The 22,715-nt window shown below is 41.2% G+C and overlaps 1 protein-coding gene and 1 long non-coding RNA gene across 2 annotated transcripts; one reads left to right on the forward strand and one right to left on the reverse strand.

Annotated features, from left to right (window-relative positions):
• The first annotated feature begins 2,677 nt into the window (after window positions 1-2,677).
• On the forward strand, window positions 2,678-8,917 carry atp6ap2 (ATPase H+ transporting accessory protein 2). Its single transcript, XM_042080980.1, has 9 exons — window positions 2,678-2,811; window positions 3,573-3,703; window positions 3,808-3,936; window positions 4,200-4,295; window positions 4,521-4,658; window positions 6,052-6,105; window positions 6,950-7,099; window positions 7,744-7,863; window positions 7,950-8,917. Exons 1-9 carry the CDS (start codon window positions 2,730-2,732, stop codon window positions 8,142-8,144), a joined length of 1,095 nt encoding a protein of 364 aa, XP_041936914.1. The 5' UTR covers window positions 2,678-2,729; the 3' UTR covers window positions 8,145-8,917.
• Window positions 8,918-11,057: 2,140 nt separating this feature from the next.
• Window positions 11,058-12,496, reverse strand: LOC121698679. The gene is made up of 4 exons (XR_006026833.1): window positions 12,429-12,496; window positions 12,206-12,337; window positions 11,961-12,037; window positions 11,058-11,861 (listed from the first exon to the last, which is right to left on the reverse strand). It is a non-coding gene; the product is annotated as an uncharacterized LOC121698679 (long non-coding RNA).
• Window positions 12,497-22,715: the final 10,219 nt, after the last annotated feature.

A 22,715-nucleotide genomic window follows, 5' to 3' on the forward strand; every position in this document is an offset into this window, starting at 1 on the left:
ACAATACAACAAAGACAAGTTATCTGTATGGAGCTATGTGTTGGGTGTGGAGGAGAAGTGATCATTAAAGGTCTTGAGATGTGCTTTGAAGAAAGGAAGAGAAGGACAGGCATGAAGAGGTTGGGGGAGGGAGTTCCAGAGTTTGGGGGCCAAGGCACTGAAGGACCTGCCACCCAGGGTGGAGAGTTTGGAGCGGGGGATAGTCAATAGGTTTTGGTCAGAGGATCTGAGTGAGCAGGAAGGAGTGTAAGGGGTCAGGAGGTCGCAGATGTAGGGGGGAGCAAGGTTGTGGAGGGCTTTGAAGGTGAGTAGTAGTACTTTGTATTTGATCCGGGACGGAACTGGTAGCCAATGGAGTTGATGGAGAATGGGGGTGATGTTGTTGTGATTTAGTGGGGAGACCAAGGAAAAGTGAGTTGCAGTAATCTAGTCGGGACATAATGAAAGAGTGAACCAAAGTCTGTGCATCACTAGCAGAGAGGAAGGGTCGGAGGTGGGCAATGTTACGGAGGTGAAAAAAAGCAATCTTAGTGAGTGATTTGATATGAGGATCAAAGCTAAGGGTGGAGTCAAGCTGAATGCCAAGGTTTTTAACAACAGGGGTAGAGTGGACAGATGAGTCATCAATGTTGAGAGAGAGACGGGGAGATTTGGTGAGGATGCTTTTAGGGCCAATCAGCAGGATTTCGGTTTTGTCTGTGTTGAGCATGAGAAAATTGTTTTGCATCCATAATTTTAAATCTGTTAGTTTCCTTTCAACTGTAAAATCTGCATCAGCTTCTTACCTGCCGTGACTGATGAGCTGCCCCAATAGGTGTCACGCCAGAAGTTGACATTGACTCAAAAGCAGACCTGATTCCTCATCAATGTATAAATACTCGCAGCAATAGGAAGCTATTTTAAAGCAAACCTTAGTGAGAAACCATGAACATATTAACTACCAACCTGGAGATGCATGTTATTAAAGGTGTTCTATGAGCCCGTCTAGATTCTACATATTCTATTGAGAAACGTATAGGCAACAATATCACTTAATGTCATATGATTCAAAACTGAACCACCTACATTATATTATATCTAGCAGTGGTGTAGTCTACGTGATACACAGGACTACACAGTAAACCCACATAAAAAAGCATCACCATCTCAGTATACCCACCTAAAATAGGCAAAGATGGGTATTAACAATTGGGGTTAATCACAGTATACCCAGCTAACTAGACTACACCACTGATCGACAGTATTTGACGTCTAAACTAAGATTTCAGATGTAGCCTATTAGAAATACAGGCCCAACAGTAGGAACTCAATGCAGTGAAAGTCAGTTACATGACGCATGTGAACAGACCTTAGTTTTCACAACAGCCCCAGTCCTCAGCATGGAGGACACCAGTGTTGCTCACATTTCTGGAGAGATTCACCAGGCTTTGTTGACGGACACTAAAGAATTGAGAATTATGGGAGTCTAGTCAGGGCTTAAAGTGTGTGTGTGTGTGTGTGTGGGGGGGGGGGGGGGGGGGGGGCGGAGGAACGCAGTTCCGCCACCGCAGATAAATTCATAATAAATATATTCTTCCATACCAACAATATAACTCAATGATAGTGTTAAAATAAACGGTGAGTTAATTTTTTTGTGTGTACAGAGGTGACCAAGAAACTAGCAATTATTGTCCAAAAAGTATTGCTACACCACGATACTCAATATGTTGTCCAACGGTGAGTCATTTTTCCCCGTTGCACCAACACTGGATTTTAGGGTTCCCTTACCTGCCAAATCCCACTTTAACCTCTGAGTCTAGCACAGATTAAATAAGAGCATGAAAAACCAATGGTGGATTCTGCCATTCTGCCATCTTAATCCAGTGTTTTCTGTTTAACTCAGGAAGTGTTCTTTAGCATATTCCAGAGTATTTTCTGTTTAACTCAGGAAGTGTTCTTTAGCATATTCCAGTGTATTTTCTGTTTAACTCAGGAAGTGTTCTTTAGCATATTCCAGTGTATTTTCTGTTTAACTCAAGGAGGTGTTATTCAGAGCCCTCCAGCTGTCTCAAAAAACTCTGCTTTAGTGTTCATGAAGGGGCAGTGGTAATGTAGTGGCTAAGGAGCTGGGCTAACCTGCAGTAGCAAGAAAGGTTGTGGGTTGTGTGCCCATCTGCCATCTGCCAGCAAGGGACTTGATGCTCTGGGTCCATAGACCCAGAAAAAATAAATAAATAAATACAAATAAAATAAAAAAATAAATAAAAAAAAATCCAGCAAATTAAATACATAATTAAGATGAATAAGGTCTGTACATGAGAAAACGGTAGCTTAAACCCAGAGCCATTTAATTGGCCTAAATTACAACCAACATGTTAGGCCTACAACAAAGCCCTCCAAACCATTGATTGTCATGTGTAAAGTCTTAGAAGATTATGCTTTAAAGATGTATCATTGTGAGTGTCAAACTATCTTTTACTGTATATGGTGTCAAATGACTTCTCTGTTTCCTCAATAAAAAGCGGTGCAAAAAATTCCACAAAGAAAGGGATTTATCCAGATTTATCTCCGAGGGTTGCATTACAGCTTCCGACCCATGAGGGGGAGACAAACATTCTACAAGGGAGGGTGGGGGCGGGAGCTTATGACAAAAGGCTCCGCCTTAACAATCTTTGCTTATGACGCGTTTATGGGCGTGGTTTACAATAGCGTGACTGACGTTTTGTGTGTCAGGTGACTAGTGCAAGGAAATGCAGTCCCTTGGAAAACTGCTAAGGATGAATCGGCCGTCGGTTTATATTTTGCTTGTTGTCTATGCAAGCATAATAAATGGTAAGATTTTGTGTTTTCTGTGACAACACAATGTTCGTGATTGTTGTTTATTTGGGCTGTATTAGCCCACTCTATTTAAAGCAGTATCTTGTTGACCTGCCGAGGATGAAGCCTGCTAGCTAGCTAGTTAGCTTGCTGTATTGAAATTAACTTAACAGAGCCATTCGAATCACAGAAATTAAGATGATCGTTTTCTGAGAGACCCATAACTTTAATGTCCAAATCTGTTCTGTACATTATGTCGTTGACCTATCTATATGAGTGATCATACTGGCGGCATTCAGGGATGCGTATTGCCTACAATTCATGTCGTGGGGTTCACGGTTGTGGTGGATGTCGAAGACCGTGTCATGTGACCATGTCCTCCGCATGATATGCAGGCTGTTGTATCATGATATAATACACGTTTAAATGGGCATTCTGGATTATTGCCGTCCATCTCCGTGTTACTGTCGTTTACTTCAGTCCGGATAATCACGCCACTATTATTGACCTGGCTATCTAATTTGATTATTACATCCACAACAACAGCATAAATCTACAGCATACATATTCCTAATTGTATTTAAGCCTCCAAACCTCCCCCTACCCCACATAACCTACTCAGTTGGCACCCCAGTGCCACGTAATCTGTCATCTTAGCAAAGTATCTTACACCCACATGATAATTCTCTTGATGGCTTTTGAAATTCCAGACTGTTTTAAACATTGCTTTTCCATTAAGACTGAAATTCATGTTCTCTCTTTTCTCATTTCACCAGGAGCTTTGGGAGACCGGCTGACAGTGCTGCGCAGCCCTGATTATGTGCAATTCCGCGACGGACAATGGCCGGTATCGGGAGAGAAGATTCCGGATTTGGTAGCGCTCACCATGGGGTTTTCTGTTCAGGAGGTAGCTTCCCTATTTGACAGATTGCACAAATTCCACTGAGTGTGAGGTGTCATTCTATTTATGGACATCATGAGGATGATTAACTGTGTGTTGGTGTGTTTCAGGATCTTGACTGGCCTGGGTTGCAGGCAGGGCCCTTGTTCCAGCGTCCCAGGGCCAACGTGCTGGTGGTGGTCCGAGGAGTGGACTCTCTGGATCTGCCCAAGAACATCACTTCTTATCCTCTAGAAAATGTATGAATATAACCTCTTATCCTCTAGAAAATGTATGAACATGAGATAGTGTTATGGTTCTACAATAATGCTAAATATGAAGAAGTGAATTATTACTGAAATGCCATTGTAACCCTTATTTACCAACCAAATCAATGACATAAAACTGACATTTAGGTATTTACACATAGAAACATGCAGTTATCAATCTTTTTATACATGTGGCTTTGTGCATCCACTTGCATTGAGCTCTCACAGACTAGCTCTTATCCATCTACCTACAGCCTGTGCCCTTCACACTGGACAGTGTGGCTAACACGGTCCACACGCTGTTTGCAGAGAGCACCCCTGTGGTGCTGCAGCTTGCACCTAGTGAGGAGGTAAGTGCAGCCACACAGACAACAGTCACAGGGTCCACACGCGCCTGGGAAATGTGTCATTGTGAAACCAGTCGGTTCAACTGCCAATACAAACACTTACTCTGAGTGGATAGTGTTGCACAACACTAATTCCTGAATGAGAAACATGTTGATGCCATAGAAGAATATATAACTCACTTTATATGTATCTATTATATTCTGTGTGTGTGTGTGTTCACTTCTCAGAGGTTGTACATGATGGGCATGGCCAACACGGTGTTTGAGGATCTACCGGTCACCCTTCAGCAGATCCGGGGGCGCCTGTCTCAGGAGGGTTCCGTGCTGAACTCTCTGCCACTCAACTCTCTCAACAAGAACAACGAGGTGGGGCCCTCACCATCCTTACGTTCACCACAAGGGGAAACACAACTTGGAAACAACAGCTTCATGCAACATTGTGCAACATTTTCCGCGTGCACTCACACCAGACGATGACTAGCTCAGTGCAGAGGAGGTGTTGCTAGCCCTTAATCACGGGTTGCTCTTTTTTTCTTAGCGTCTGACCTTTTTTCTGTTAAAACCTCCAGACTGATTAAGATCCCCTGATAGTCCACTTGTCAAAATTGAACCCACGCCACTACACAGGGCTTCTTTCAAATACTGTTTCTGCACAGCTCTTCTTATTCAGTCTAAAGTTTAACACTTGTGTTCTCACATGCACTTACTTCTCCACACTGTCTTAGTAACTCCGTCTATTTTAAGACAATCTGTCCGCCAATAAGACATGAGTATTTTCTGGCAAATCTCTGATTGGTCTCGTCCACGTTGGCTGAGGATAAAATCCAACACTCCGCTCCTGTGTTCTTTAGCGGATGCATCGGTAAAATAGCGATAAACGGCACAGAAGTGGAACATTTTCTCCTCTTTTGATAAAAAAAAAAGCAGCATTACACCTTGTCATCATGAGCACAGTAACAGCTAAATGAATCATTACAGTAAATATGCCATTTTAATTTACACTCGCAAAGAACCTAGCTACAGCTATTCTACAGATTTATCAGATCACAGTTAATATAGTGCCTCGAATATGACATCAGTTATTATAGTGCCCCATATATATAGCGATGGCTTTTCCCTAATGTTGTGAAGGCGTTGACAGGACATTGTGGCTTGCAAACACATTTCTTTGGAGATTCTTCCAATTATATGCACATTCCGCACAGCTCAACATTTCTTGCTGAGCGATTTTGTTTTTACTTCCTTGAGTCACTGTGTATCCATGACAACATTGACAGCTAAAATTAACAAGCCTCCTCCAGATCTCATCACAATCACCAAAGTGATATAATTGTCAATGTTGTGCTTTGAAAAGTTTTCAGTCAGAGAGCCCTCCCCTAAGATATTCTCTATGTGGCTGTCAAAGGGGTTGTTAAAATTAGTTTTTAGAATGTGTCTTGAGTGATCTGATCACAAGTGGTCAGCCGAGACCCATCGCTTGTACCCAGGTTGTAAGATATGTAGTCAAATGCGTCTCAGACAACCTCAGCAAGTGGTTTGAGTGACCAGATCGTTTACACCTGCATTTAGAACTGACCACTTGTGATCGGATCACCCAAGAGGCATTTAAAAAGCAAATGTAAATGGAGTGAATATATAACATGAATCAGAATCAGGTTTATTGCCACACATGTTTTCACCTACAAGGAATTTGCTTTGGTCTCAATGTGCATGACATAGAATAATTCAACTGTGGGCCATTTCTCTTTCCTCCCTGCAGGCCGACCTGCTCTTCCTGTCTGAGGTCCAAGTGCTGCATGACATCTCTGCACTGGTGAGTCCACTGTGCCTGTATTTATAAGCAAACTAGCAGCCAGAGCTAAACCCTATGGACTGTTCATGGGTGTTATTGTAGCTGCAGTGATGTAGGTTAGTGTGGGAAAGGTGCAAGGTTGCACAGGTGTTATTTCCTGTGGAGGTGTGATGTTCCTCAGTCTTATTATATTAAAGTTCATTTCATCGACTTCCCTAAAATTTAAATTCCCTAAATGAATTACTCCGATTAAAGTAGGATAACTTTCAGAACTTATTGTAAAATATTAGTAGTTCACACGGCACTAAGTATAGCGCGTCAAGCCTAACAACGCCCCTCAGCTGTTGTGGAATCAGTGTAACCTACGGCCTCTCAGGGCTTATTGCTTAATACCACAATGCACTGCTGAGTCAAGGTTCCTCAAATCTTTAATCATCAATTTTCTGATATTTTTCATCACATCACACCACACTGTTAGATCAGCGGTCAGTCACATGTTGTAACAGTCCAGCAGCAATACTTTTCCTACGTTAACAGTGTCAGGCCAACGTTGCGCTGTAGAAAGCATCATTTAAATATCATCTCAATGAATTGTTTGGTCCTTATAGACCCTTTCAAGAGTTCCATTATCAGCATCATAGTTGGCCCCACAAGGCTTCCGTTTTAACATTCCATATGTTATCTTAATGCAGAGGAAGTAGATTGGGAACCAAATAGAATGTTCAAGCATTGCTTTTGTTTTTATTGTTGAAAGGGTCTATACGTGTTTTTGAGGCTCTGAGTTCTTCGATTACAGCACTGTTTTTCCCCTGCCGTCTGCTGAGCGAAATGCGTTTGTAAGTGGACACCTGTCACTGTGTTGCAGCTGCTGAGGCATCGGCACCTGGCGAAGGACCACGCCCCTGACCTGTACTCGTTGGAGCTCTCCGGGCTGGAGGAGATCGGACGGCGGTATGGACAGGACTCGCCACAGTTCCAAGATGCCTCCAGCATCCTGGCCAGCGTCATGCAGAAGGTGAAGGGGGCAGAGCCTCGACTGACTTGCATTTCTCCACGTCCGCTGAAGCGGGGGTTCACATTGCACGTGCAAACGGCAGCGCTGTGCTATGAAGCTATGAAACACGTTATTTTCAACGGCTTGCGAGCGCAAGAACTGGCCTGTCGAGCAAAACGCTGCGCAGGCGGCGCTTTGCCGCTCTTGACTCAGTCGAAGTTCAACCATGTGCGCACTGTAAATCATAGGTATTTTGAGCCAGGCGGCAACCACAACAAAAATCGCATGCCGCGAGCAATGTAAAGTCCCCTTAATATCTAACACTCTGACATGAACTGACAGTCGGAGCATCATTTCCCACGTCCACTAAGGACTGACACTCTGAACTGACAGTTCTGAGCATCATTTCTCTAACGTCTTGAATTTCCCACGTCCACTAACATCTGACACTCTGAACCGACAGTCTGAACCGTTTATGTGCTATTTCCACCTAGTGCATGTAGGCAAATCCTGCACTGTTGTTGTAGCCTTTGTAAATGACCTCTGTAACCTTGAGTGCACATAGATTTCCCGCTGAATGTAACTTTGGTGTGTGACAGGAAAGATCTCACAGTGGAGTTTATTTTAGTTTGTGTATTTACCTACACCTGTTGTCTTCGTTGCAGTTTGCTGACAGCGTCTATGGCGTCTACAGCAACAATGCAGTGGTTGAGGTCGTCACGGTCAAGACCTTCGAGGCACCTCTTACCAGGAAGTCTCGCTCTATTCTTGAGTCAAAGCAGATTGTGAGTAGATACTGCGAACGTTGTCTCTTCATTGTGGTTTCCTCTCCAGGGCTCGTGTCTCATGTGTGTTTGATCTGTGTCTACAGAGCAACCCAGGAAGTCCCTACAATCTGGCCTACAAGTACAACTTTGAGTACGCCGTGATCTTCAACATCGTGCTGTGGCTCATGATCGTGCTGGCCCTGGCGGTCATCGCCATTGCATACAGCCTGTGGAACATGGACCCCGGCTACGACAGCATCATCTACAGGATGACCAATCAGAAGATCCGCATGGACTGAGCACTCCATTCCCACTACCCCATATGTCCTTATCCTACTTGCTGTGGTGATGTTGCTTTTGTTTTCTCCTGTTGTTGTCTCCTTCCCACTTCACTCATGTGACTCTTCTCCCCCCTCGTGCATAGTGGTATTTCCCTCCAAATCCAAAATATATTCTAAATAAGTGTAAAGTAATGAAAATTATAAAGATATTGCAGCCACATAGAATGTTGTTGATACTTGTTGTACTTGAAGAGTTGGAGAATGAGAAATTAATTTATTGATGTCTTGGTGGTGTAGATATTCCAGTTTGTTTGGCTGTATTTCCTCTGAAATGCGTCTATGACTGCTAAAGCATTAAGCTTTCCTTTCCACACAGAAGTCACAGTTTGTTCTGTATAGTAATAGATCTACAGAGTGTTTTATGTGAGTTTTGCGAACGTATGTTTGCACACGTGTGACAGATGCTTGCTGATTGTATTTATTGTTTTGTTGTGTTTACTCTTGTCTGATTTGGGCCTGTTTGTCATGTGACATCAGATCATTCCTGTGTATAAAGTTTTCTTTGGAAGCCGACATTGTAAACAATATGCAGTGAGTCAGTCAGTAGATTTGTGAAACCTTAAAACGTGTAGGTTTTCATATGTACTGATATCTTGAGAAGCATTGACTGGACATTATCGTATGTAATTGCTAATGTTGATGTATGTATGTATGTATGTGAAGAATGAAAGGAAATCAATGGTCATTTTCTCCCCAACTTAAACAATAAAACCAGGAAACGTGAATAGTGATTTGGTTTTGTATTTGTTTCTTAACTTGAATGGTTTGTTTGCACAGCTTCGATGCCCATTCACTGCAGATTCGGTCTTGAGTCTGTAAGCACATCATTTTTGCTAATCATGAATTTCAGAGTAGACTAGTTACAGCATCTACTGTACTTCACATGATGTAAATGTAAATCAGGTTTATAGGCCAAGTGTACTTGCGTTTACAAGGAATTTGGTCTCTGCATCTATGACAGTTTTCACATCTTGAGCAAAACGGATGAAGTAGCATAATGTGTGGTTTGACAATGGTATTGTGTGTATATATGGCTTTAAAGATTGAGAATAGTGAGGCCTGTGGGTGTAGTAGCGCTTGTTTTGTGTGGTGCTTGCTTCTTGATTGGAACTAGAAAAAAAAGTGCAAAAACTGTCATATGCTAAACAGGCTTGTGGTTTTTCAGTGGAACACCACAAGTCTGTTCAGCGTAAGGCGCATTGGTGTTTTCATCTTTTTTTAGTTCCAATCAACAAAAAGCACGGAAACAAGCACATCACCTGATTTTAGGATTCAAAGTCAATATTGGGCCATTTTGAACAGAAGGAAAGCTGGTAGAGTATGTAGACTTAGCATTTGTATCACAGTGATGCTGACCAACTATAAACTCAAAATCCAAGACGGGTACAGAATGTTTAAAAGAACTCCGTCTCCACTAATTCTTCAACCATGTCACATGCTCTTCTGCAGGGCACCTGTGGCTTAGCAAACACTATCACAGCAAACAAGTCAAGTCATGTTTATAAAGCACATTTCATACACAGAGGTCATTCAATGTGCTTTACATAAAGAAAAGCAAACATATAGCTAAGAAGGGCAATAGTCAAAGAATAAAAAAAATAAAGAATAAAAAAGAAAACCTCAAACACACAAGGTAATAGTACATAACAGCATAAAAGGGCAATAGTTTAAACAGTAATAATTAAAATAGTTTAAAAAGTAATAATTAAAAGAAATAAAACAACATAGAATGATAACTCAGTGATAGTGATAGTCAAACGCTCAGTGAACGGCAGCACTCTGGAGAAACTTGACGTTGGTTGAAACTAAGGTTAAATTGAAGTCTTATATGAAGTTATGAAGTGTTTAAAGACATATTCCACATATTCCAGTAGTAAAGACAATATATGATTGAATGCAATGGACTCACTCCTGATATTTTGTGAATAGCACTAGGAGAGCCAGTTAAAAACAAAACTATAAAATCATAAGACCCATATTTGTCCTTTAAACACAACCTATAGCCTCTTAGCATGAGGTATTCCTTTTACGTGTATATTCTAGATTTTGTTTCTTGACAGTGTTGTTGAGCATCTGGCATGGTTGGTAGCCATGGAGAGAGAATATTCAAAAATATAACCACAATAGCAATAACACCACAATAACCACCAAGCAAACCACCCAACAGAGCTGGTGCCAAGAGGGGGCAAAAATGGGGCTGTGCCCCTTCAAATAGTATTTGTGCCCCCTTAGTGTGAGGTTCTATTTGTTACTATTTCATGCCTAATTGGTGCAGTCAGAGCTGTTTCAAGGCACTTTGGGGGCCCAGGCAAAAGAAACCCAGTGTCCTTCAGCACCCCCTACCTTACTCCTGGATAACATTAGGCTACTATTAATTCCTAACCGTGATGCGCAATAGAAAAATATATATAGACCCTTTCAACAATCAAAACAAAAACAATGCTTGAACGTTCTATTTTGTTCCCAATCTACTTCCTCTGCATTAAGATAACATATGGAATGTTAAAATGGAAGCCTTGTGGGGCCAACTATGATGCTGATAATGGAACTCTTTTGAAAGGGTCTATAGAGCCCCCTTGGAAATTCCAACTCCCACCTCTGTCACTGATGACAGGGGAGATGGGATAGTGTGCTGTGTATGTGGGGAGAGGGCAGTGTGCAATATGTGTGTTGGAGAAGCTTCCTCATGAGACAATGTGCTGTGTATTGGGGGGGGGGGGGGGGTGAAGGGACTTACTATTGCAAGCAGACAGTATACTTTGCAGCTGGGTCGATGGACGACGTCTCTCTCGAACGGTGAAAGGTGCAGTTGGGCAGTTTTACCACCGATATAGAATTTCTTCAACGCAACCAACAACACAACACGAATTTCATGGTGTGTGTCCAAGGGATGTGATGGTGCTTATGTGTATCAAGTTTGGTTATGATCTAGAATTACAGTATTATGTTTTTGTTTTGTTGTTGTTGACGTGTAACTTTGGATGACACATGACTTTTTTGGAAACAGAGTTGTAGGCTATGTTCCATCTCAAATCGGCCTACATACAATAAATGAAATGTATTGAAATGCACACTGATTTCAAACGCCACATAAACCATCCGCAGGGGAAAGTGAAAGACACGGCCCTGTAGCAAAGACACTGAAGAAACTGCCCCAAACACTTATAGTTGCCAACTGAGGAAGGGGGAAGTTCCTATTGAAAACATACAGGCCCATTATTTAAATGCCGAGCAAAGTCTAAAGCTAACTTTATAGCACATTTTTTCAGGTGAAGTCCAGACCAAATATATGCGCATTACGCAATACTTACAGCACATGACAACGCTTGCCCTTTTTTCACTGTTAATCAACAGATAATAGTATGCAGATTACTTACAATGCGGGAACCACTAAGTCAACATGCTGTTAACATTTTTCACTCTCTTACACTTTATACAATAAAGTGTAACCTTGACATGTTAAAAATTATTCACCATGATACCTATTATGATAGTTACTATTATGAACATGGCATTGCATCATGTCTAGGACATTCCACAGTTCCATGTATCCTATTGCTGGCATGCATGTTGCTTGTATTGAAATGTGCAGTCTCAGACCTAGCATGGGGTTGAATATTGCACACAAGTGCTGTCCATGTCTCTGAGTGGAGTGGACAGGGTTATTTCCGAACTCTAGAGAAAAACATGAAATATCAGGAATGAATGTAATTGTGATCCATAGAAAGACTTTCCATCAGATGTTAGAAGAGGTATTAAGCATTATATATATACCATAGAGGAATCGGACTGATGAAGCTGCTCAACACCCATATTCCATTTCTTCTGAGTGAAACATTTCTTAGCAGCAACTGTAGGAGTAGTAGTTTTTATTTTAAAACGGAAATACAACCTTGAGTTTGTTAGTCCACACATTTGCAGCTTGGTATGATTACTTTGTAAACACACTTGCAGCTTGGCATGATTGTTTGGTAAACACATTTGCAGCTTGGCATGATTGTGTGTGAAACAGCACTCACCTAAGAGTATAATAAGGAGAACACAGTTGAGTAGACAGGATATTAAGAAAGGGGAAAACCATGATCTTAAAGCATCCTCTTCATATAGCTGCTGTTCTATACCGGTGTGATTGCAAGGAATCTGAGTATTCCCTACAAGATAATATGAATCATCATCACCATGCACATGTATCTATGGTTTTCAAGTATCATTAGGCCATTAATCACATTCATGAACACGTACCTGTTCCCATGAGTGTAATACCACTGCTGAATATAAGAAAGTCCTCTGTTCTGGCACAATAGTATGATGTCCAGATGTCTGTAGTGAGTATGTCTTCTTAAATTCCTTGTGTTGCTTATTGAATACAGAATCCGTATCATCCAAAGAGCGCAGTATGGTCACTGGAGGCTCAGACTGGTGCTAAATGAACCAGTAAATCTCCTCTTCAGCAAGAGAACAGTTTAGAGTCACATTTTCTCCAAACTCCACTGTTAACTTGGTCAAGCTGCCTGATACTCCAGAGTTGAACAGCAGGCTCAGAAACCAGAGGAAACACATACTTTATTTAAACTATAACCTAAAGTACATTTATGAGGTCAAGCGTCTTAATCTATTTAGTTGAATTTTGTTCCACAGATACTGACATTATCTTCCACTCCCCCATCTCACTTTTCTTAGTGACGCCCCCTGCTCTATACAAAAACCAACAGAGGGTGAACTGCACAAGACGCTCAGAGACAAACCTACAAAGCCCAGGAAATCATGTAGCCATCACCAACGGAATAGGCTTGATTTGGAAATTGGTGGGGACAAAACATTAAGGGTCATTGATAATTGCATTACTCTGATATATAAGACAAAAAAGACAACAAATTAGGCACAGAGCAAGCCAGACAGGACGGACGCAAAAGAGCAAAAAAGGTTGTGGCGTCCATCAATAACACAACACAACGCAGAGGTCAAGAGGGAAAGGAGAGACCACCTCTGTTATAGCCTACTGGTACTGTGACCAGGTTAACTAGCTTTATTTCACTACACACTACACTACACGCCTCATTAACAGGCTGCAGCGTGAGCTAAAAACAGATAAAAATAACATAACTTAGTATAAGTATGTATATATATTATTTTGATCCCGTGAGGGAAATCTGTGAATTAGTGAAACACATTCAGCACACAGTGAACAGAAGCACACACTAATCCCAGCGCAGTGAGCTGCCTGCAACAACAGCAGCGCTCGGGGAGCAGTGAGGGGTTAGGTGCCTTGCTCAAGGGCACTTCAGCCTTCAGCCTACTGGTCGGGGTTTGAACCGCAACCCTCCGGTAAAGTCTGAAGCGCTAACCACAGGCTAACATTTGCATCATTGATTTGGAAAACAAATAAATTATTTCAGGGTGTAATTTCATTTTAATGTCAGCCAAAGAAGAAATTGTTCACAATGCTGTGATTTCACTGGATTACTTGTGAGCACCTAATTCCACAGATAAACGCAACATACCATTATGTGTTTGATGCAGTTTGTCATGTGTTGAGTGAAGAGTTTGTGAACTATTCAACCAAGAAGAATGCATGTGGAGCATAGACTAAAATGGGTGTGGAGATGAACACAGAGCTGTATGCAGAATGTAAATTGTGTGTAAATTCAAGTTATTTTTCTTTCAAAACTATTTTATTCACCTTCATCATCTAATAAAGGCTAAAAGGCCCCGATACTGTATATAACTTTTTAAAAGTCTTCTGTAACCGAAGAGAAAAGTAGAGAAATATGTCACCAACCACACGGGCCACAAGTTTGTCCCCCTTCACCTTCTGGGTGCCCAGTGGCTGGAGAGGTGTTGCATCTGCATTTGCAGCCGGAGTGAGACACACTATTTCTCTAAAGTTTTGGATATAAAAAGTACACTGTTGACAAACACTGCCAAAATAAATGCAGTGCTAGTTACCATTCGTCACCTTTGTGGAAGTCTTAAATAATTGTACGTTGTGTTCCCATTTGTAAATAGTCTGTTTATATATTCACTGTATATGTTTATATGTACATAGTACACAATAACACACACATACACATACTTCTTTCATATACTTAATTACTTAAACTAAATGTTTTATATAACAATACTGTCAGTAGCTGATAGGTGACCTACGTATAACATGGTAAGCCAAACAGAGACAGAAGCCTGTTCTGTGTGCATGTTGGCTTTTTGTGTGTCACTATTTTCAGTTGTGGTCTGAAGTCCTGGTTGATGCATACAGTTCGACTCTAAACTCTAAACTCTAAATAGAGACATAACACATTAACAAAAAACGGGGCCATATCTCCTAACTAGAACTATAATTTGTTGCCATGATTTTATACTAATATATTTCTACAACTTGGCTAATAACATCCTCAAAGATACACCATCAACCAGAAACTGATATAGTTCAAATGAATTGTGGTCTCTTCGCGATCGTGGGCCCCTGACCAGTGGTCACATTACCTGCTAGTTAGTTTGTTAGTTTAGTGCTCCACTCCTCACACATACTAAGACAAAGAGGAAAGGAGCAGAATATAAATGTGTACATTTGATGTCAATTCAATGGCTGGGAACCTAAAGATGAAAAACAGAAGTACAGTACGTCTGAGTTACAGCAGATTGTGTATCTGATCTGCTCAGCCCAGACACGCATGCCTTTGAACATGTTTAACAGTGTTCTGTAGACGTGCTCATGATTGCCCTGATCTAATGTGCACACCTCGGACTGTGTCTGTTATGTTCTTGGTCTTGTGTGTTCTTGTCATTTGGTTTCTTTTCTGTGAGAATGTGACACATTTTTATGACACATTGAAACTGCATGCATCAGAAACATATATTTAGAAGGTGTTCACATGACTAACCATAACATAAAAACTACGATACGATACGATACAATACGATGTGTTTTTTATTCATATCTTGCAATCATAAATATACATCTCATATGTAAACAGGATATGAATTAGGAAAAGGCCCCAAAAAAGCTGCAAGAAGCTGCTTGTCAGCGGGGAAACCTGATACAAAAGAAAAATGCACAGTGTATACGGGAAAACATAACAAAAACATAAACAAACAAAAATACAGTACACAAACCCAGGTATCGCCGCAGTATCCAAAAGGATACTGCTGCGCCACCTCCCACCCAGCCCAGTAGGGAGACACTAGAAATTACGATTGTCAGAAATCAGACCAAGTGGCCTTAATTTAGTATAGCATGATTGGACATTGGACATTAGACATAATTAGACAGTAATTGCTTTTTAACCTTTTTCTTAAAAAGATAGAAGGATTTAGACGTCTTTACGTCATTTTCCTGCTTATTCCATAACTGGAATCCCCGGCAAGGGACACTAAAGTTCGTGTTTTTGTGTTTCCGGTTTTTCCCCCTTATAAGAAGTTTCTTTCTGGTGTTGTGTCTATGCAGGGGACTGCAGATAGGAACAAGTACACACAGACAAGCATTGGATTGGTTTATAACCTGATAGACAGTACAAGATATTCAGGTCGGCAAGCTTTAATACGCCAAAGCTCTCAATGAGACGACCAGTATGGTCTCTGAGATGTGACCAGGAGATGGTGCGAATAACTTTCTTTTGAAGTAATTGTAACTTATACAGATAGCTCGGAAAGGTGTTACACCAAATGATATTACAGTAAAGTAAGTGAGGTTCGAATAAAGATCTGTACAGAGTGAGTAGTGCTGAGAGTGGAAGGTAATCTCTTAACTTAAAAAATAGACCAGAGTACATAGATCATTTCTTGGTAAGTTGCTCAATATGACATTTGAAGTTTAGAAATTCATCAATGTGGACCCCCAGGAATTTTGTGTTTTTTACTCTTTTTATTTCATGTCCGTCAATATTTAGGCACATGCTCTCTATATGTTGTCTATTTTTATTAGATCGGAAAATGATATACTTATTTTTTTTTACATTCAGAGACAGTTTGTTGCATTTAAGCCATAAGTTCACTTTCTCAATTTCTTTATTAGCAATATATTGTAATACAAGCGGATCTCTGTGTGATAAGAGCAAGTTTGTGTCATCTGCAAAAAGTACTTTTTTGAAAATATTCAAGACGAGTGAACAAAATCCTTCATATAGATAATATAGAGTAAAGGCCCCACAATTGAACCCTGGGGGACCCCATGGTTTATGTTTTTTTTACTGGATTCTTTACCATTTATATGTACATATTGTTTTCTCTCATAAAGATAGTTTCTAAACCAATCCAATGCAACACCTCTAATACCATAAAAAGACAATTTCTGAAGGAGAATTTCATGATCAATGGTGTCAAAGACTGTGTCTGTTATGTTCTTGGTCTTGTGGAATGTTCTTGTCATTCTTGTCAACCCTGCTCAAGTCGAGAACTACCGCCCTGTCTCACTCCTGCCTTTCCTATCCAAAGGCATTGAACGAGCAGTCTCCAAACAGGTCTCTGACTTCCTTTCACAGAACAACCTTCTGGATCCAAATCAGTCTGGGTTCAAAAGCGGCCACTCTACTGAAACGGCTCTGCTGTCTGTAACAGAAGCCTTAAAAGAAGCCAGGGCGACCGCTCGGTCATCAGTACTCATTCTGCTTGACTTATCGGCTGCCTTTGACACGGTTAATCACCGCATCCTTCTCTCTATACTCGCTAACATGGGAATCTCCGGTTCTGCTCTTTCCTGGTTTGAATCCTACTGGCTTGGTGAGCTATCTGCACCTCACCATCTCACCACAGGGGTCCCCCAGGGCTCAGTGCTGGGCCCCCTTCTCTTTGCTATCTACACCACCTCCTTGGGACAGATTATCCATTCGCATGGCTTCTCATACCACTGCTATGCAGACGACACACAGCTCTATCTGTCCTTTCCACCTGATGACCCCTTGGTTTCAGCACGGATCTCGGATTGCCTCTCAGACATAGCTACATGGATGAAGGCACACCACCTCTAGCTGAACCTCTCAAAGACTGAACTGCTGGTCCTCCCAGCTAAACCTACCATATACCACGACATCAACATCAAATTTGACTCCCTGTCTGTTTCACCTACCAGGACTGCAAGAAATCTAGGAGTTGTTCTCGACAACCAACTAAACTTCTCAGATCATGTTGCCTCAGTCGCCCGGTCATGCCGTTTTGCACTCTACAACATACGGAAAATCAGGACTTACTTGACTCAAGATGCTACCCAACTTCTGGTTCAGGCAATAGTCATCTCACGACTCGACTACTGCAACGCCCTCCTGACAGGTCTCCCAGCCTGCGCAGTGAAACCACTTCAGATGATCCAGAACGCGGCGGCGCACCTGGTCTAGAACCAACCCAAAAGGGCACATGTTACCCCGCTGCTCATCCAGCTACACTGGCTACCTATGGTGGCCCACATCAAATTCAAGGCTCTAACACTTGCCTACAAAGTAGTCTCCGGTTCTGCTCCCACCTACTTGAATGCCCTCATACAGACATACGCTACCTCCAGACCGCTGCGCTCCTCAGACGAACGACGTCTAGCTCTACCACCGGTACACTCAGGCCAATCCAAACTTTTCTCATCTGTTGTTCCTCGTTGGTGGAACACACTGCCAGTTCCTACAAGGGCAGGGACATCCCTCTCCATTTTCAAAAAACTCCTGAAGACCCAGCTCTTTAGAGAACATCTCCTCTCATAACAACACTTACAACAAGTCTTGCTGATCCTAGCACTCACCAGCCGTCTTAAACTGACACGTAACTGTTAAAAACAGCACACTCACTGATGCACTTATTCTTACTGTACTCTAATGTTTTTTAAATTGTCCTAAAATTGTGAGAATTGCTCTAAAACTTAAACTGTTTACCATGTTGTTAGTCGCTTTGGCTAAAAATGCGTCAGCCAAATGTAATGTAATGTAATGTAATTTGGTTTCTTTTTCCTGTGAGAATGTGACACATTTTTATTTGACACATTGAAACTGCATGCATCAGAAATATATATTTAGAAGGTGTTCACATGACTAACCATAACATAAAAACTCACATTGAAGAATTAACAGAGAAAATACATCACTTCTATTTTCATGTTCCTTTCTACAATATCTAGGCCTATAGTAGCCTAATAAACTTAGTAAAGTGGTAGTATCATAATAAAACATATAGCACTCAATTTGTGACATGAAAGATTTATTTTTTGCAACAAGTCTTTCATTGCATAATGGTCTCATGACCACCTGTATGTAGCCTACAGTACACCAGCCTATATAGCTATTCAGTTTGGTTCTAAATATACATATATAGAGATGTCGGTGTTAGCACTGGTAACACAAACTAGCTAAAAACCACCAGCCTGTTTAGAGCCGGCACTTGAATATGGGGTTTTTTGGCTTGTAGGTTTTCTTGGTTAAAAACAGAAACAGCACTACTACAGACAACTGAAAAAACAAAATGCATGAATGCAGCTAATGTTACATGGCATTTAGAGGCTAAAATCAAATGTGTCCCACATGTGAGGAGCAACTAGAGAGCTTTGGTTGATTAGGAGACCTTGGAGTAAACACTAATACTAACTCTACTCAATATGACAAATGCAAGGACGTCAGGCAAATAGGTGTTCTGTAAGCACGAGTTAGGCATGTTTGGGTGACAAGTTCAACAAGGAGATATTCTCGGAAAAGATGAGTCTTTGAAGGGGCATTTGATATCTCAGTTCACCATCACAACCACAAAGACTAGAGATGCCTTGAGGATGTTCTTCAGACAGCCTCTCAAGATTGGGAAAACTTTGCTTACACTTTGTAAAAAGCTAAATAGGCAAAGACAGTCTCATCAGGCCACTGTACCTGACAGTTAAGTGTGTTTATATGTGTGTGTGTGTGTGTGCGTGCGTGCTTTGCTACTGCTTTGTTATTGTCAACAGAATCACATGACTGAACCTTGTCTGAGCAACTATTGCACCTGTCAAATTTGTGTCCTTATGTAATATTCTCAATTGTGGATACAAATAAATAAGTAAATTCTGTGTGTGTGTGTGTGGGTGCGTGCGTGCACGAGTGAAACTCGTTATAAGCAGAGCCTCAGTACAACTACAACTACAACCCCAAATCCTATCCTATTTCTGTATCACATCTAAATACAATTTCTTTTTTTGTACGGTAAAGTTTACACTATTTGTGAATCAAGCTGTGCTCATAGATAATGGTTATCAGAGGTTTACCTGAGCCCATGATTTTCATTACAGAAACAGGTCTGGTTTTAATGCAGTGCCATCTGAGGTCCAGAACACTATACGGCCATCCAATATTGTTTTTACAGGCCCCACCTTCATTTTGCTTGCCATTTGCTTGCCATCACTTCTTGCAATTTCGCTTGGACACTGACAATCTCCGCTTGCGGATATATTTGTTGTTGTTTTTGTCTGAATTCCTATCGATAGATAACTTTTTGAACCTTACTGAAGACACGCTTACTCATTACATGTATTCACTCAATTAATTTTAATATTAAGTGTGTAATTTATGTGCACTGTGGTGTAACTATGCAACGTAAACTATATATATATGGAAATAATATATTGACTGCACCAATCATGGGTCATTGAAAAGCCGTCTCACAGACAAGACACTGAATTGACACATATGTTCACTTTTTACGGTCTACTGAAGAAATGGGAAGTCTTCTGTTTTCTGAAGTCTTTCATTTCCTAAGAATCACGTCAGTCTGACCAGAAATACACTCTTAGACAATAATATACTTTATTGATTGTAAAAACGACAGCTTATTTTTACAGTCGGGAAAACTTTGAGGATTACAATAGACTACTTTACATTGATAGAAATCTGTTTTCGAATTCGAATAATGTACAGGTAATATAATCTGTGATATAATGTGTGAGTAATATATGAAAATTGTGTTTCATATATTTCGTTTTGATCATGCAGTACTAAGTACCAATGATTTTCTAAACGCTTGTTATCTCATTTGGAAATGGAATTATCGCCCTGGTCTGCCACAATGAAAAACAACACAGTGTGATTCAGACATGTATCAAAACAAAACCTCCAATAGCCCCACGGTATTATAAGAATGTCTCTATAAGTGCAGCCTTAAAGTTTAGCATGCGGTGTCAGTCAGACCGGAGGTTGGAAGCTGGATTTCAGTGTAAATGCTGGTGATGTTTCTGGGCTGAGATGCTCTTGGCGGTGTGGGCAGGACTATGGCAGAATACTAGAAAAAACAAATTGGAAATCATGTATCTGTCCTTCATATTGGAAATAGGAAGTTTAATTGTATCTATAGTATTTCATTAAAGTAAATGGAAGTCTAGAGGGTTTGTTTTAGGATGCTGATGAGATACATACGTAAGGAGAGGCAGAATCATGCGGCGGCTCCGCAGTTGTACTCTTTTTCTTCAGAGTTGACCATTTCTTGACCGCCACTGATGGTTTTAATTTTGTACAGAAGTAAAGATATAGTACATTCATGCATCTTGCTGCTCTGTGTCATTTTTTAAAATACTCACCTGAGAGCAGAATGATGAAGATACAGTTGAGAAGACACGATACAACAACAGTGAAAAACATCCATGATTTTAGATAGTCTTGTGGCCGTTGCTGAGGTTGCCAAGGATCTATCCTTGTTACATTGCTTGAAGAATGATGGTCCTCTATAAATACATGTTTATTCACATATACAGTCATAAAAATAAACATGTACAAAGTGAGGTTTGATGCAGGTTCAAAAGCCTGATCCAAATAGTACATAATTAACACAAAAGCAAGGCTCAGCAGCTTAGCAGCACATAACAGCTAATCACACATATCACCTGTGGCGTTAAACTGTTGAAAACATGATCATTAAAATGGAAAAACTTTCCAAACTTTTCTTTCAAAAATGCATTTCTTCCTTCAAATGCCAATGCTCTAGACATATATGAACACTTACCTTCCATCATGAGTGTGGTACCATTGCTGAATGTAACATGGTCCTTTACTCTGGCACAATAGTATGATCCAAGCTCAGTCCCGGTCACATTGTGTATAACTAGCCTCCTAAATGTTTGAAGTGAGTATTTCCTTCTAAATTCCATTTGCTTTTGCAGGTTGAAGACAGAGTGAACACTAATCCACTCAACGGACCGTAGTATGTACACTGGAGGCTCAGACTGCCGTTGTATGAACCAGTGAATCACCTTATCAGCAAGAGAACAGTTTAGAGACACTTTTTGTCCAAACTCCACTGTTAACTTGGTCGAGCTCTCTGATACTCCAGAGCTGAAAAGCAAGCTCAGAAACCAGAGGAAATGCATACCTTAGTTATAGTTCTAACCTACTGAAAATGAGATGCTAGTCTATTGAATTAGACTGAATTTGATGCATGACCACTGCTCACGTCCTCTTCCATTGCCCTCTATTGCTTTACGAAGCTCAGGCCTGCTTTGTGTTGTTCACACAGCGTGTCAGCAGGGGGAGATGACAGTAGAGGAAGTTTAGAAAGGAAATGACATGTAGATACTTCAGCCAAAGATAATTAATGCATAGCAAGATGGGTCGTCCTAGTTCATGTCTATGAGGGCAAAGTGGAGTTCAGTCAGAGAAGGGCTCTGGTTCAGTCCCCGCCTGCACAGGGGCATGTCACTGACGCATGACTGACGTTTGAACACCTGACACCTGACACCAGACAGAAGCCGGAGTACAAAACAAACTTGGTGTACACCTTCATTAATGTTGATTTTCTCCCGACCGGAGGGTCATACTGTCACGACATTCTCCTGAAATGGGGAGGAGGGTTTGGAGATCATGATACCGTGTCCGAAATGTGCATCCATTGCTCAGAAAAATAAGGCTTTGACAAATTCTGGGAAATTCTTGGATTCTGCCATAGACCTCAATGTTTAAAAGGGAGCCCGATCACTGCATAAATGGGGGATAGTGGCCCCCCCTTGTGCGGGGCGTGTACTACTGCTACCCTATTTGCATACATTTCCAGGGACAGGAAATGGCCTCTCAGGAAGTATCTTCGTAATCAACCATCTTTGCTTCAGCTGTTAATTTTAGTGACTTCACCTCATCATGCTCTACCAGCAACCCTTCGCTCAACACCACCATCTACAGGTCAATGGGTGTACAGTCACTAAATGTACACATAAATTAATTTATTTTATAACCCCCCCCCCCCCAATGAAGAAATTCCACGAAACTTGGCATGCCCCAAATTTGGTGCAGTTCAGAACATCTCAACTAAAGATAGGGGTGATTAAAGCAGTATAATATTGCATTTTCATAACATACCCAACATTTCTTCATCCTCGGTGCCACAGTTCAGGTAGTTATTTATGAAAAACTGCATTTCTTGGATTCCGGGGCGTGGGGGGGTGTTGGCCCCTGGGGACCGAACAAAAATTTTCCGCAAAAGTCTAGTGGGACTACATGCCCATCAAGTAGTGCTCTGGTGTTTCGGTGTCTCGAAACACTGGGCTGGGACATTTCAGTTTGCTAAATAGTTTTTTCTGCTGTTGACTCGCTCACATTGGTGGCCCTGTCAGTG

This window comes from Alosa sapidissima, chromosome 23, assembly GCF_018492685.1.
Source record: "Alosa sapidissima isolate fAloSap1 chromosome 23, fAloSap1.pri, whole genome shotgun sequence".
Lineage (NCBI taxonomy): Eukaryota > Metazoa > Chordata > Actinopteri > Clupeiformes > Clupeidae > Alosa > Alosa sapidissima.